Genomic DNA, 16,641 nt, shown 5'->3' with positions numbered 1-16,641 from the left:
CTCCTCTCCTGGAAAAGGTCAGACACTAGGGAGAGGTGAGGAGTCTGATATAGTTCTTTGTTAGTTCATACAAAAGCCTTTTTTGTTTATTACTCTCTCCCTTCTTTCCCTTCCCTCCCTTCCTCTCCCCTCCCCTTCCCTTCCTCGAGAAATTTTTTGAGGCCACATCTCAATCTGTATGCCAGTGGAACTCACTATACAGCCCAGGGTAACTTCAAATTCATGGCAGTTCTTCTCCCAAGTCTTCGTTTACATGACCATACAAAAATTTAATTGAATCCAGGCTGGTAATAAGGGAAAGTCTTTTCTAGAAGAGATTGGAGTAGTGAGTGGGAAAGACAAAGGGTAGACGTTGTAGAGGAAGAAGTAGGTGTGTTTATCACGTGGGACACAGAGAGGGAAGCTGTCAGGTCTCTAACTTCAGGAGTTTGCAGCACGGTACAATGACATCTCTTCCTCCTCTCTTCCCCACCCTCAGTGACAGGGCTTCTACTCCATTGTAAATGGAAGCCTGCACCCTGGCTTGGGGCTGGCTACAGCCTCTTCAGCCTGCTTCTATCTTCCCTGCCTTACAAAGACCCTGCATAGACCCAACACAATAAGAAGCGAGTGAGTGACTTTTTCCTAATGACTGGCCTGTTAAGACATGCAGGACAGGACGATAGAGATGGCTCTGCAACTAAGAGCATTGTCTGCTTTTGCAGAAGACCAGGGTTCAAGCCAGGCTTGGTGGTGCACACCTTTAATTCTAGCACTTGGGAGGCAGAGGCAGGGGAATCTCTGTTAGTTCAAGGCCAGCTTAGTCTACATAGTGAGTTCCATGCCAGCTTGAGCTACAGTGAGGCCCTGTCTCAAAAAAAAAAAAAAAGAAAAGAAAAGTAAAAGACCAGGGTTCGAATCCTAGGGATCTGATGCCCTCTTCTGGTCTCTGAAGACATTGTACGACACAGGACAGAGGTATACTTACATACATGCAGACATAACACTTATACACATAAAATAAAACTAGTTTTTTTTTTTTTAAAGATACACAAGACAGAAGAGAGTTCAATGGACCAAAGCTTGTTTCTATTGAAGTGGGCCCTTCAAAGGGGGGCTACTGCAGCAAATCAAGGTGCGGAGGCCAAGATGACAGTAAAGGGACATCTATCTGGGCCACTCTTCATTCCTGAGGCCTTGGTTAGATGCCATCACCCCTTTGGTGGCACAATGCCAGGCTTGCCTGGATCCTGCAGTGAGTTACAGAGAGCAGGAAAGGGAATCCTCCAGCATCTCTCTGCCCGAGCAGCTGGCCTCCCCATCCTCTGCCTGACTCCCACTGTCCTCTTGACAACCAGTGCTCTCCCCTGACTGGTTAGATTCAGAAAGACTAACTGGGCCACCTTTGCTCAGGGTGTGAGCTGTGCTCCACCCTGGGTTATTCTGGCTGGACAGGTTCTTCTCCTTGATTCTTTCTCTGTGGGACTTTATGGGCAAGCTGAGGCAGGGCCAACTGTCAGCAGGAGGCCAGGCAGTTCTGTCCCTTCCCTTTCCTGCTTCATTTGTATGTCACATCTTGTGACAAGAGCCTCCAACTCAGTTCCCATCAGGCATCGAGACTGGGATCTCTAGGCATTCAACAGTTTCTCTGAGGGTGTAGCTTTGGGTTCCATCCCAGCTCCATGAACGAATGTAGCACTAAGAGTTATGGTCACCAGGCACTACATGGTACCTTCATTGTCAGCTGACACTCTTCCTTGTCAACATCTCCATTAGTATCTCATGAAGAACAGTTAATAGAGGCAGCACAGGATTCACAGGCATCAGCCAGAGTACTTTTCTTGGCTCTCAGATATTCCTGGTGTACAGGGGTGTGACTGGTGGGCAGGGTTGGGGTCAGGCCTTTCCAGGTTTTTGGCTTCTTATCCAAAGAATTGAAAATAGGGCAAAAGTAGCAAAATAACTTTATTTGGAGCACAGTGATAGTACAGAGAGGAATGCACTGCCAAGACTGATCGTGGGCCACATGGGTGAGAGTGCAAGGACCCCGGACTACAGCCTGGATTCTCTCTATGAATCTAAAGGAAGAGGAGCTGGTACTAAGGAGTGCAGTTTGGGTTGTTCTCTATTTCAGTTTACAGGTTGGGTCCCATATTCATTTTTTCTAATTGTCATCGACATCTTTTCTAATGTCCCCTCTCATAGTACAACTGGTTTCAGTCACATGCACACACAATTACGCCTAGGCATACGATGGTAAATAGAGGATTCTCTCTAAAAGTACACTTGAGGTACAATGTCTGCACCCCAGACCAGTTCCGACCAGATGGACCTTTCTATTATTCTTCATACCCGGATACATTGGAAATACACTTGCATACACTGTCTAAATTTGACTGCTACTAAGAGAGGAGGAATCTATACTGTTGTTCACACATGGAAACACACGTAGCCCAATGCACATGGAGGGTGGATTAAGGGATTGTGAGGTTGCTGGGTGCACTGGAGAGGGGTGTGTGCGAAGGTGAAGAAGTTAGGCTGCCAAGTGCACTGTTATAGGAGGGAGTGTATGTACAACCCCAACTAGAACTTGCAATGCTAAAACCTCGGAAGTTCTTGTAACCTGGGATGAGCTGATCACCAGAGCCAAAAGCCTGTCTTAAGGGCATTAAGCCTCACAGTTTTAACTCCCATGGGCTACACTATGTTGCATATGTTACCAACTTTCTCTGAGCTTACGACCCTCACCAATGGAAGCACTTTATAAATATAAATTTGAGTGCAGTTGAACTCTGTAGCATATTTTGTGGTCAATAATAAATAACCATCGTTACGTGCTTCTATTTTCTTACTATTACTGGGAACAACAGAATAAAAACAGTATTGTAAGAAGAAAAATAACCTGATAGGAGGCACTGAAGTTTGGTTCTGTTGAAAGGAATGGGCAAGTTTCCAGAGCTCCCCTTTCTTTGGCTTTCTACCCTGGTGTTAAGCAGCATCAGGACTGGACAGTGGGGTGTATTTCATTTTTGGATTAAACCAGGGGCCACCCAGAGACCACAAATGAGCACAGTGGAATAAATGTACAAACTGACCGTGAACCAACAAGGCAGTTGTTCAGTCCAAACAGACTGTGGTCACATGAGGAGGGACCAGTGTGCCAAACCTTACAGGCTTCTTCTCAAGAAGCCATGCGTATGATTGTCATATGGAATATATTGCTCTGAATATGTTGGCCAGTGGCAGTGAGGTACAGGCCAGATGCAGCTCCATGGTGATGCCTGGCAAGTTCTTTCTAGAACCCCCTACTCAGGGGAAGACAGGATTCTTGACTTTGTCCCAGCAAAGGCCTTTTAAGGAGCCAGTATGAAGCAGAGCTGGAATTTACTAGGAACAAATTTTGGCACAGATTTAAGCATAAGGGTTAATAGAGAGGCTCTTCGGGCAGGACCATGACCTTGGGCTTCTAAAGGGAGGAGCCTCATTCTCAGCCGTGTCAGCAGCAGCATTAAGCATGGTTTGCTGTTTTAGAGTTGCATCTCAAACACTTACTAAGAACCTTTCTTGTTTTTCTCTTTTCCTTCTTTAAAATTTTTTGCATTCATTGTGTGTGTGTGTGTGTGTGTGTGTGTGTGTGTACCATGGCATGCAACTTGCTGGCTCTCCTATCATGTGAGTCCCAGGGATCAAACTCAGGTGGTCAAGCTTAGTGGCAAGAGTCTTTAACCACTGAACCATCATGCTGGCCCTTTAACCTTTTTTTAAATAAATGAAATTAAAGGGTGTCTCCAGAGGTGCCTTGGATAGGACTATATTCTGATATAAAAAAACAAGTCACAAGAGTTGCACAAGGGAATTAAATCATGTCTTTTGCTGTAAATGGGTTTTCTGTGAGATTCCTAGTCTACTGCAGGGTTACTGTGGGGAAAGGAGAAAGGCCATATGCACTTAGGCCTTAAGACAGTGCATTGCTGTTTTTTAAAAGAAGATTTATTACTTTTTATGTGTATGAGTATATTGCCTGTATGTATGTAAGTGCACCCATGTCGAGCAATGCCCACAGAGGTCAGAAGAGGACATCAGATCCCCTGGAACTGGAGTTAAGACGGTTGTTTAGCTGCCATGTGGGTGCTGGATTTAAACCTGAGTCCTCAGCAAGTGCAGTCAGTGCTCTTAACTGCTGAGCTGTCTCTCCGGCTCCAGACATTTCAGTGCTGTTTTAACATTCCCACTTGAAACATCTCTATTGAAAGAATATTGTCTCTGTCAGCCACCTTCATAGCAAGTGTTAATTGTGCTGGGATTCTTGATTCTCCCCTGGGAAAATGCTTCAACCAGACTTAAGGCGAGGGGCTTCTTCCCTGACCAGATCTCCTTAATTTTCCCTGTCTTTCTATACTACCTCATGTTAGCATGAATTTAGAACGTCTGAAAATAGTGTGCAGCCAATCAAAGCATGCCACAGACCCTTTCATCTGCTGCTGGTCAAGTCTTCTTGGTGGGTGGAAGAGCGAATGGATGTCACGTAAGGCAATCAAATAGCACTTATTATGTTCAGTTCAGATGGACTGATCATGCCGAAAGAAAACCAAAGTGACTTACAAACACAAAACACGAGAAGTTCCCAGGTTTTAAATGTGTATAATTTCGTAAATCTATCAACTCAAGACCTAACCTGTGGGTTGCAAATGAGCAAGGTGGAGCTGCCGGCCAAGCTCTGCCAAATGCTTGTGAGCATTAGCTGACAGGCTTCAAAGCAGCTCGAATTAGTCATCACAAATACGCCTGCCAAAAAGGACAGTGTGCATTGGAACATCTGCAGTGCACATAAACACCCCCTGTGAGCTGAATGCACAGAGGAAATCAGCGCCAAAACTGCATAAGGCGAAGAAGCTGAAGGGTTTTCTATTAAGTGGTTGAGAAACTCACTCAGCGTTTATTGAAGGGTAGTTACGTTTCAGTTACCTGTGCAGCCTAGTGAGGCCTTGAACTTGAAGCAATCCTCCTGCCTCAGCCTCCTGAATGCCTGGATTACAGGCCTGTGAGACCACACTTGGCAGCCCCTAATATTATTATTACTCATTTGACCTGAAGTTTTTAAGTGACACAAAGTTTTATTTAGGATACACCTGGGCCCTGTGCACTTACCAACACACTATAAATGGAATCCCAATTCCATCAGAATAGGAAGGTAGAAGTCAGCACTCGTCCATTACTATCTTGTGGTGAGATATTGGAACCCAGCTGCACTGTAGAGTCATTCTTAAAGGCCAGGAAGTCATGATACTTGCTTAGGAAGCAGAAGGGCCCATGGAAGTGCTGACATGGACCACTGGCAGTCCGTCCTTCCTTCTTCCCTTTCTCAACACACTCAGGTGCCATAGCTGTAGGAAGAGGAAAATAGACTTTTCTTTTTTACCTTTGATATTTGTTTTCTCTGGATAAAAGAAGAACAATTTATTCAAAGTTTAAACGCTGCTCTGTGAGTACCAATTATAAAAAGCCAGAGGATCATGTACTAAATCGGTGCTTCTCAGCTTAAAAAAGAATGACCGAGCGAAGTGATTGCAGGTGAAAACAGCGCTGCCGGCCTCTATCACAGGGAGGCTCTGCTGGAAGAGGGGAAGCCCCTGGGTGGAGGTATGCGTTGGGATGGGCATTTTGAATCTGGAAAATATTGCTGCTGTACATTGAAATTTTAAATTATTAAGCTATAATTCACCAGTTAGACAGCCTAAGAAAACAGTCTTCGGAGCATAAGAGCGAAGTCTGCATATGAGCGTTGTTGCTTGCAGATTTGCACCCTGTGAAAGATATTTTCCCAGAATGAATCATTTAAAGACAGAGCCTTCGATGATGAAACCACACGCTGGAGTTTGAAAAGAGACGAGGCTGCTTTAAGAGAGAAACAGGAAGTTGTAACTAGAAGCCATCTGAATGCTAAGCCAGGGCAGAATGCTTGTGAAGTGGGGCTAAAGTGGCAGTGTTTATCCTGAAATTCTCTGGCAGGCAGACCGCCATAGGTAAAGCTTGGTCAGACGGTCCTGAGCCAGGGCTTTATCTGCGCATCAGGGAAGACGGGAGGATGGCGAGGCAGCTCCGGCTTATGTCAGGGAAAGATGAAGATCACTTCCAACACCAGGGAGCGGTGGAGCTGCTTGTATTTAATTTTTTGCTCATCCTTACCATTTTAACAATCTGGTTATTTAAAAATCACCGATTCCGCTTTTTGCATGAAACAGGAGGAGCGATGGTGTATGGTGAGTGTGTAAATTGTGGGGTTGATGTGAAACTTGTTGCTTGGGTGTAATTAGAGACTTGTGCTCAGATGGCAAAGTAGCGAAACTGGAGAGAGCATGCTGATTGAAGTGTCATTAGCTTGATGAGAGGTGCCGCCTTGCAATGAATGCTAGTCTCTTTCCAGGAGGGAGGCAGAAATTTGCCTCGTCACAGAGCAAATGCCACAGTCATCTGAGGCAGCACATAATGCAAGTCTGTTGACAGCTGTGGTCCATTGTCCTGTTAGAGAGTCACACCGAGCAGGGAGCCTGTTTTTGTGGTGATAGCGGAAAGTGATGACTCTGGTCCCAGCAGCCTCTTCCACAGGCAGCCCGGAGGAGCAGTGTGAAGATTCCCAAATCGCTTCACTTAAAATCGCAGGGAGTAAATACTCACATCGACTATTTTTCAAGAAGAAATACTCCCAGAAACAGACCCCACCCCTCTTATGAGAATAATTGTCTCAAAATTCCTTTATATGAACAATGCTTTATTTTTTGATAATAAAATGTTAAACTATGTTAAACTATGCGACACTTTCCATTTCTTAGCCTAATTTCAAATGATCTCACTTATAACCATTATTTGATTTCTCTGTTTTTGATTTTTTTCCCTTTTTTTCAAAAACAAGGACCCATTCTGTAGCCCAGGCTGGCCTGGAACTCACTATGTATCCTAGGCTGGCCTCAGATTTACAGTGGTCCTCCTTCCTCAGCTTCCTGACTGCTAGAATTACAGGTGTGAGTAACCAGGCCCCACTCTTTTTAATTCATGTGGAAAAGCATTAGTATAAGAGTTCTCCCAAAGTGTTGTTCTTTCTGTACAATTTACCATGATATACTTTTTGGAAAGTTTAATAAAATATGGCTATCTAGTCTATACTGACTAGACTGGATCATCTAGTTTTTTAATGTAAAATGCAAACACCAGCATTATTGAAGGATGCTGATGACTCTACTACAATTGACTCCACTACCCTTATCTCAGTCTAGCAATAAATAAGAACTTTGAATACAATGGAAACAGTCAAACCACTGCTATAATTCATAGGAAGGAAGATACTGTGGGGGTGACCCTCATATGGAAGGCCTGAGTCCTTTTATATGTCTGGGGTCCAGGGAACAAGATGAATGTACATTTTATATGTGGATCATGTGATGTCCTGATGTATAGCATGAGTTGAGAGCCTGAGAGAGCCCATGCTAAGTTAAGCAGATCCCTCAAGATACTTGAGCTAACTAAGGCAGAAGCCTAAGGCCAAGCACTGGTTTCTTCCCAGGCAGCAGTCTGCTGGTGCATTCAGAGAAGAGTTAAGTTCCTTTGACAGAGACCCTCAGTGCCAGCAAATCCCTCTGGTGAGGGGGAATTTTACTCAGCAGAGACCAGCCTACACAGAAAGGAAGGATGCCTTTAGAGCCCAGCCCCAGACATGAGTCATCCTCCCTCTGTCCATCATCAATTACCAGGATCTTTCTCCATCTTGGGTAATAAATAATCAACTAGAATACACGGTGTCATCTGAGAAGCCAGAAACAATGTAATCCCTGGCATCATTCTAAGGGGCTGTGTGTCTTTAGCAATGCAATACAGATATAAAACAGTCAGTTGTTATTAAAAGGAAAGATTTCTCCACAGTCCTAAATTTGTTTGAATTATAACTCGTTTACAGATTTTAACTTCTCTATGATAAAGATACAGTTTTGTAAAAATGATTAAATCTTGATTGATTTTTGATAGCCTATTAAAGTTCAGAAATCCTTTATACTCACAACATACAAACTGACTTTTATGCTTGAACTTGAAAAACTCCAGGTTACCTTTCAATCTCAAAAACTCCATAAACTATTTTAAAATCATGGTTAGAATGATCAAATATTAATGCATGGTCTAGCAAAGTTGAGGCAGCACCTCTCTAAGTTACTGACAATAAGGCTGTTTAGACTTAAAGTTTAGAAGCATGAGATTAGATGGGATTGTATGATATCTGTCCTTTCATGAATTTAAAAGATTTTTTCTTTTTAAATATGTGACTTACTGAAAGTAAATTCTAAGCCAGTACATTATAGTCTTATAAAAATTATGAAAATACGTGTTTTATTATTCCATTGCTAGAAATTTGAATATTTTGAGAACTTGAACTGTATAAATCAATGAAAAGACTAATATTTCAGGATTGTTTACTTTTTGCTGTCACAGAGCGTACTTGGTGGGATTTAAGGTCACTTTCTCTACCCCTTCATTTTCAGCAGGAGAAACTGGAACCCAAAGGGTGATTTCCTCAAACTGAACAGCCCCACATGGCAGTCCATGGGGTTCATACATGTCAATATGTTAATGAGGTTTTTGTTGATTTTGTAGATCAGACTCAGAAAACTATTCACACGGATAGCTTTTCCGACTTCTCATATTTCTTCCAGGGTGGTAGAAATGTTGTATTTGAAATATTTTTTAAGAACTTTCTTTCAGGGATGTAATGAAATAGTTAAACTAAATCATAGGAAAAAGAGAAACTCTAATAAACACTTCTTAATCACAAATGGGAAGGAGATGTCAATTGGATGATTTGCCCAGTATTTGCAAGTGAACTTGAACCTCATAGGTCGGGAAGCGTAGAGAACTGAACTCTAGCGTCTTTATTTTAACTGAACTCTAGCATCTTTATTTTACAAAAGACTTAGATAAAGATCATGGTGGGTGTTGAGCTGGGATTCAACCTCTGTCTTTTCCATGAAAGAGCGGAGATACGAAGAGTAAATTCCTTCAGTGATATTCTGGTGTGTGGATGTAGGGGTGTATGAGAGAAGAGAGAGAGAGAGAGAGAGAGAGAGAGAGAGAGAGAGAGAGACATCCTGCACAATAGTTCCACAAGGACGAGAGAGAGAGAGAGAGAGAGAGAGAGAGAGAGAGAGAGATCCTGCACAATAGTTCCACAAGGGGCATAGTGATGAACAATGAAAATGGAAGAAATGAAAATGAAACTATGTTTAATACTTAGACCTTTAAGTTTTGTTGTTATTGTTGCTTATGGAGATGAACATGTGACAGTACCGTGACAACTGTCTCCATCTTACAGATTTGTCTCTTAGCATCGTGGACAGTTGTGTTCCTCTTCAGGCTTCCCAGATTCTGACCAGCAGCTCTCCTACTCTCCGACTGTAGCTCTTGCTGTCGCTGTATAATGTGCCATTTGCTCCCGTATGAGGACCACATTTTCTTTAAGCACTGAATTTCCTGTATTCTTTCAGCCCAGTCCATCACTTGCTTCTCTGTGGCATTCTGGTGGCCTGTGCTAAATGTCCCTTAGAAGATTTAATAGATGTTGATACATTTAATCAGGATACTTCAGAATCCAATTAAAAAAATTGTAGGGATCAGAGGCTTAGAAAATGAGCAGTTAGAGGGAAATGAGGGGAAGTGACCTAGAAGAGTGTTTAACTGCTCTTTCATAGTTAATAGAAAAATATTTCATAGAAATAACTTTCAAGTTGTTAACCTTTAAATATCATATGGAAGGTTGTAGAAATCAAGGAACTTGTTCTATGCTGATTGGAAATAAACTTGATAATCCAAATAAAAGTAATTCTTCATATGAAAAACAGTTTTTCCTCTCATTATTAAGGGTCATAGGATATGTTTAAAAATTAGGTGCGTTATTGTAACAATCTTTTTGCTTCACCAAGCATAGTAATGGGTGGTAAGCAGTCTATGACTCTATTTCAAAGTGAAAAGATAGCCATGATGATATCATTTAAACTGAACTAGAGGCCAGAAGGAATATTAATGGTCAAACTATTGATTGACAGCAGCTGGTGCACTTAGAACTGGTCCTCCACTCAGTGTTCATCAAGAGCACTTGCTTCTTGTTCTCTGGTAGCATTAAGAATTCCATTATGTATCGCTGGGGACTACCACACATCATAGCCTTTTATAATGCTATGCATTTGAGGGTTGGGATTGAAGCTTTGGGATAGCTATTTAAACCTTTTAGAATTCCACTTTTGATTTTGTTGGCTTCCTATTTAAGGGCTATCTCTAAATTCATGTAGTTATTTGTTCATTCAGTAGGCACAAAGGAAAACCCAAGCCACACTATTTAGATTTTAAAAATTAATATTTTATTTTTTTAATTTTATGTGTATGAGTATATTGTCTGCATGTGTCTAAGTACACCTGTGTCACACAATGCCCAAGAAGGTCAGAAGAGGACATCGAATACCCTGTAACTGGACTTGTGGTCAGTTAGTAGCCGCCATGTAGGTACCAGGAGTCAAACTCAGGTCCTCTCAGGTCCTCTGGAAGAGTAGTCAGTGGTTCTAACTGCTGAGTCATCTCCCCAACCCCAATACTTAGTTTTTAAGTTCATGAAACTGCATCATATACAAATGTTTTCTGACTCTTTAAGAGTATTCTTAACTAAAGTTTAATTGGAAATTCAGTTTACTCAATAGCTAGTTTTTCCAGATTTAAAGAAACTATGATTACAAAACCCATCTTTCCTAAAAATCCTATGCGGGCATTGATTCCACCCCAGCCCTTCTCAGAGAGTCCTTGGCTGAAACTGGAGGGCTGGACATGGTGGGAATCACCCTACTGACCCACTTTTGCCAACCCCAAGCTCAACCTGTGCTCCTGGCTGCCAGGTCTATAGGAGACATTTATCACCAGTCTGCCCCCTGCCCCCACCTGAAGGTCTTTCAGACACACTTTGCCTGTAGACAGACACCTGGCAAACTTTGTAGGGAAAGCATTGATGCTCCCTTTGAGATTTAAGGTTTTTAGCCTCATAAGTAGCCACACCCCCAGTATCTAGATGCATTGCTTTGAGCAAGTGACTTATTTTTTGGCCTTAGTTTTCTCATCTGTAAAGTGGGGAGGAAATGAACAGAAATCTGACATTCTTTGGCTCCCTTCTAACTTCAAAAGTCCTTCACAACTCAGGCCAAGACAGATTTCCAATCAGGCGTCTTGGAGTCCCATCAGAGAAAACCAGTAGCTTTCTTTATAAAACTAACAGACACTCACAGCATCCAGTCCTTTCTCCTAGACAGGATTTTACTTAGCTTTATTTTTCCACTCTCTGTTCTTCCAGGTCTGCTCTAAAGATTTTTCAATTTATTTTTATTTTTTGTGTGTATGAGTATTTGACTTGCGTTATGTAAGCGCACCATGTGTGCAATGCCCGCAGATGCCAAAAGAGGGCTTCAGATCCCCTGGAACTGAAGTTATAGATTGTTTTAGCTACCATGTGAGTGCTAGGGACCAAGCCTAAGTCCTCTGGAAGAGCAGCCAGTGCTCTTAACTGCTGAGCCATCTCTCCAGCCCCATGCTCTGGCTTTCAAGTGAGCCCTCAGTAAATCCTGTCCAATTCCTATTGGAACTGTGAGGCGATAGACCATCAGAGCAGTGAGGGTGGCTAGGTGTCTCTGTGGGTACCTTCCTCACAAAACCAGAGTTGCTCTGGTTTAACTTTAAGGATCTTCAGGAAGATTGGTTAGACTCAGGAGTTCAATGTACTCAACTTATTTTCTCTTTTGGTATAAAAAGCTCGATTTTAGGAGCTTTGGCGATCTGGACAAGGTTTTCCATACTGAAAGGTGTCGACTAAATTAAGGATGAAGTAGAAGTATTGAATCAAAGACATTTTTCTCTATATCAGTTTTTATGTTAGCATGCATAGTGGTGCACATCTCTAATCCCAGCACTTGGAAGGCAGAGGCAGGAGGATCACCACCAGTTTGACACCACCCTGATCTAATCTGCATAGTTTCAGGCCAACAATGGCTACATAGTGAGCTTCTATCTCAGAAAACCAAAAGGGGGAAAAGTTGATTCTAATAAAATAATGTTTATATTCTAAATAAGCACCCTGCACATTGTGCCCTGCTTGTGAGCCTCAAGAGCTGTAAAGGAGGTTTTTGCTGAGCTGAGCTGGTACCTTGAAGCATCTCCTCTTAGATCTGAAGGACTACTGATGGTACACACCAAGATAATGAGCAACAACTTCAGGTTGTTTATGTGGATAATATCTACAGTCTGTTGAATCAAACTCATGCTTAATGACAGAATACTAACATTTGTCAAACATTTATTGTTTCAAAAGGCTGATAGTTAACATAAATATCATGTGTATTGCATAACTTACAGTTGTAAGGACTTCACACACATTAAGGTATTTAATCCTCATAATAGTCAACTTTAGTTAGAGAAACTGAGGCAACAGAAAATTGAATAACTTGCTCAATGTTACACATGTACTACTAAATGCTAGGCCTGGGACTCAACCCTTGGCAGGTTGGTTCCATGTGGAATCTTGGTATCACAAACCTGTGTGTGTGTGTGTGTGTGTGTGTGTGTGTGCTTATTCCTGTATGTACCAAGTAGGGAGATCATCACTTTCTTGTTACAAAGGAGGAAGCCGACATTCAGAGATAGAGAGTAGCTGGTCACTGCAGGGCTGGGCTTCAGACTCAGGGGTGTGACACTTGTGTTCCTTCACCACCCTTGTATTCAGTTCTAAAGTAGCGGCTGCTTTTTAACAAGTGCTTACCCTGCATCAGGCAATGTAGCTTTGGAAGTTTCCAGAAGAAATATGGAGAAACCCACAGACTCAGCGAATGTATGGGCTGCACAGAACTGGCGAGCACACTTTTGAAAGTCCTTGATCTCAGTTTGGGTCATCCTTGCACTCTCATGAGAGAATGTGCTGTTACTGGAGGCATGGATGAGGACAGGGGGAGTTCAGCTTATCTCTTAATTGAAGCCCCATAAATGTTTCACTGTCCAGAGCAAAAGGCCCAGCACGGACACCTAGCAGGAGCAATGCTCTGACAGCGCACACACGGCGTGGAGTGTCGCTAGACCAAGGTATCCTAGGGAGAGGGACAAGGCTCACTAGTAACACCTGCTCCACACCCAGGAAGCCGTCTCAAGATATTGTTTGGGTTTTAAATGCCTGTGGATGTCAGAACCCATGTGGTGAGTGTTTTAGTTTGAGAAGGGAGAGTGGAATTATGTGAATTGTGTGAGATGAGCTTTGGTCATATGTGAGGCAGACTGAACTCAGTTTCAGAGGAGTTTGAAAGAATCATTTATTATATCTCTGGACTCCGAAAACCCTGGAAGTTGCAAGATGAGTGTGACACTGTGGGTTTTGATAGAATTCCAAGATGATGCTCACAGTCCTATGGGTCAGGAGTGTTGTGGACGGTGCTTCCACCAGCTTGGGTCCTGGACTAACAGCATAGTAAGGTGAAGATCAGTGACCGAGCACGAACGTACAGGATCAGAAACTCTGGGGTGTGGGCCGCAGTGTGTGTTCACCAGACCTTTGAGGTGGTTCCCACGTACTGATACTTGAGAATCACCTTACTTGGAAAAGAATTGAACATATAGTTACTACACTTTCTACCCCATTAGGATGCAAACCATCTTACCCTCTGGGCAGTCCGTGTTTGGAGGGGGAAACACTAGATTGTTTTGTGTGAACATTATGAAGTAAGAAAGCATTTGTTTAGCCAATATGTTCCTAGGTAGAGACCTCATATATATTTCTGCTGACAACTTCTTAAGACGATTGCAGAGAAGGGTGTTAGCTCTGAAGAAGCTACTGCCTAATAGTTTCGGAGAAAAGTTAGAATACATGTTAGAAATACTAGAGTACACGTGTGTGTTTGTAGTATAGGTATGTACATGTTCGTGTGTGTTGTTACGTGGTGTATTATGTGGTATCAAAGGCTGAGTGGTACACATGAGGCTCCCTGTACTGGAGAGCATCTGATGGTTGACCTTCCCACATTTCCCATGCAACTCTTCCAAATACAATGGGAGAACTGTGAAGGAGTTGTCCCAAGGAGAACAGCCTCATGGATTCCTCTCCATCTAGGTGTGCATGGGGTGCTCTGTCTGGCAGGTGCTGCAGTCCTGTTGTGTAATCATTCTAGGACTTTCTCCTTCACCAGAGCAAGTCCATAGTGAGCCAGCACAAAGGAATAAATCCCGTCCCTTTTAGCAACACCCGCACTCTGCCTTAGTCCTTTGAATTTAGAAGGTTGGTGGGAGGGCAGAGAAAGAACAAAGCTTGAATAACAGAGGGCATTGTGTGTATGGGCGGCGTGTGTGTGTGTGTGTGTGTGTGCGTGCGTGCGTGTGTGTACATATATCACTTTTCAGCTGTGACTAATCTAAGGGTTAAAATTAAACTACTAAACAGGAAATCATGAGAAAATGAATTTGGACATTTGATATTCAAACCTTGATCATCTCTTCGAATCAGGGTTCTAACCAACATAAGATAGAAAGAGGATGACTGAGAGTCAAGTAAAAAGTTAAACATTTTGTAGATGCTGTTAAACTGATGTGTGGACAGCGCCATCCAGACTCTTGAGTGTCCAGCTTAGACCATCACACTTTTTCTCCATCATTGAATTTGAATGCCTAGCTCACAGTACTTAGAACAAACGACTGAAATAACAACATCAGTTACCTGCCTAACGAGCTCTCCACTGTAAAAGCCCATGACAAAAAAGAGCACTCGCCCCAGGCTCCTTTTATGCCTTTCAATTTGAAATTTTACTCGGATGCTCCAAATCGCTCCTCACATACACAGAAACGAATTCTGGCGTTGGCTCCCTGTGTCCTCACTGCCCCATTTTGCTTTTCTTCTTTCAAATACCTGTCCCCAGATGCTATTTCTTTTGCTCCAAAGCAAAGATCTGCCTTCCAACCAGGCATACACTCTGTTGTTCAGGACCTTCCCAACCATGTGGTTGCTGTCCACTCTGCTGCTGTGTAAGGCCCTCTGAGTGCTCCTGCTGCACATGCTGCTTCCCCAAGAGCCGCGCATGCCCTCTTCTCCACCTACTGAACGGACGTCCTGGAACTCCTCTGGGAAACTTCCTCCAACGCCCACAGTGAGCACTAGTTGGTATTTCCTTAGGATACCCTGGGACTTTGCACGTTCACTTTTCTTTTTAATACATAATTTTATATCTGAGAAGAAACATTCACGGTCAGGTATATAGCTCATTGCCATACCCTTGCCTGGCGTGCACAGAACCAGGAACAAGTGACAGAAACCCTGACCCCCACCCTGACCTGGCCTGAATGCCCTCCCACCTCTTCTCCATTTCCCTTCCTGTCAGAACGTTCCTATGAAGTTCCCTGGCTGGTTCAATTCACTTGTTATTGTTTAAAATAGAGTCACATATGTATTCCATTACCAAATATCAGCAGGGGAAGTGGAAATGTGTTTGGAGCTGAGGAGGGGTCAACTTACCCTGAGCACATGGCTGTGTGGGGAGGGGTGGATAGATGAAAATGTCTGGGCATCTCTGGGCATGGTGAGCTACTGGTGAGGGGTTCACCGGACGATCATGAGTTTGAAAAAGACCCCTGTCTCAAAAACAAAGCAAGCAAACAAGCAAACCCACAAAGGAGGAGGAAAAAATGCTGCCTGGCAAGCAATAGTTTCTGATACACATGTCGTGTGGAAATATAATATGCAGAGCTTAGGGATTTGCCTGCTTGATTCAGGGAAGGGGCAGTGTCATCACTCAATACACTGAGAGTCAGCACCAGAGCTCAGCTCTCCCACAGTCTTCACATACTACCAGCTTTTGCTTTTGGCTCCTAAGTTCTTCTAAAACATGCAGCATTTCAGTGTTGCTCTGCAGGAGTCCATGGGACTCACACATGTAGCTGGGCTGTTGCATTGTGCATCTCCAGAGAGGTCCCACCCCTACTGAGCAAGATCCCAAAGGATGGAGCTGGAGAGTTGTGCCCTGCTTGGGGCACTGTGTGTAACCATGTAAACAGAGGAGATAGGAACGCATCTGTATTTTGAAGACCATCCTGTCTTGTTTGTTTATAATTAAAAAAAAAAATCAAGGCCATATTTTTCTAAGAAAAGTCCTGTCGGCAATACATTTATTCATTATATAGAATTATTGTCTGTAAAATACAGGGGGCTTGATTGTAAAGTGCAGATTTATTATGAGACACATATACCTTATTCTTGGAGCAAATTAGGATGGCAGGATTGGACAGGAGGAAAGATACTAATATTTCTTGGGATACAGCCATTTTGTACTCATTTTCTGTAGTTCCCACAAGCCTCAGAACAGCATCTTACATGTCTGTGGCCACGCAAGCAGAGTGAAAGGGGTAGTGGAGATTTCTCTTATTTTCATTCTGTGCAATGACATGAGAGACAGTCCAAGGCTCATGTTTCTGAATGTGCCTTGTTGGGACTACTCCTGAGGCTATTTTTCTTCCTTCTTTCCCTCCCTCCTCCTCCTCCCCTTCCTCCTCCTCCTCCCTCCTCCTCTTCCTCCTCCTCTTCCTCCTTCTCCTCCTCCTCCTTTTCCTCCTCTTCCTCTTCCTTCT

At 43.1% G+C, this 16,641-nt stretch overlaps 1 protein-coding gene across 1 annotated transcript in view; it reads left to right on the top strand.

The window, feature by feature from the left end:
* The first annotated feature begins 5,907 nt into the window (after nucleotides 1–5,907).
* Nucleotides 5,908–16,641, top strand: part of Slc9a9 (solute carrier family 9 member A9) — a 284,233-nt gene continuing 273,499 nt past the window's right edge. Inside the window, exon 1 of the mRNA XM_008827516.3 lies at nucleotides 5,908–6,239. Within this exon, the coding sequence (XP_008825738.3) occupies nucleotides 6,065–6,239 (175 nt within the window). The 5' untranslated portion in view covers nucleotides 5,908–6,064. The remainder of the gene's footprint in view (nucleotides 6,240–16,641) is intronic.

Source organism: Nannospalax galili, unplaced genomic scaffold, assembly GCF_000622305.1.
Source record: "Nannospalax galili isolate Female #2095 unplaced genomic scaffold, S.galili_v1.0 scaffold352, whole genome shotgun sequence".
In the NCBI taxonomy this organism is placed as follows: domain Eukaryota; kingdom Metazoa; phylum Chordata; class Mammalia; order Rodentia; family Spalacidae; genus Nannospalax; species Nannospalax galili.
The sequence above is the reverse complement of the archived record's forward strand: the minus strand, read 5'-3'. Positions and strand labels throughout refer to the sequence as shown.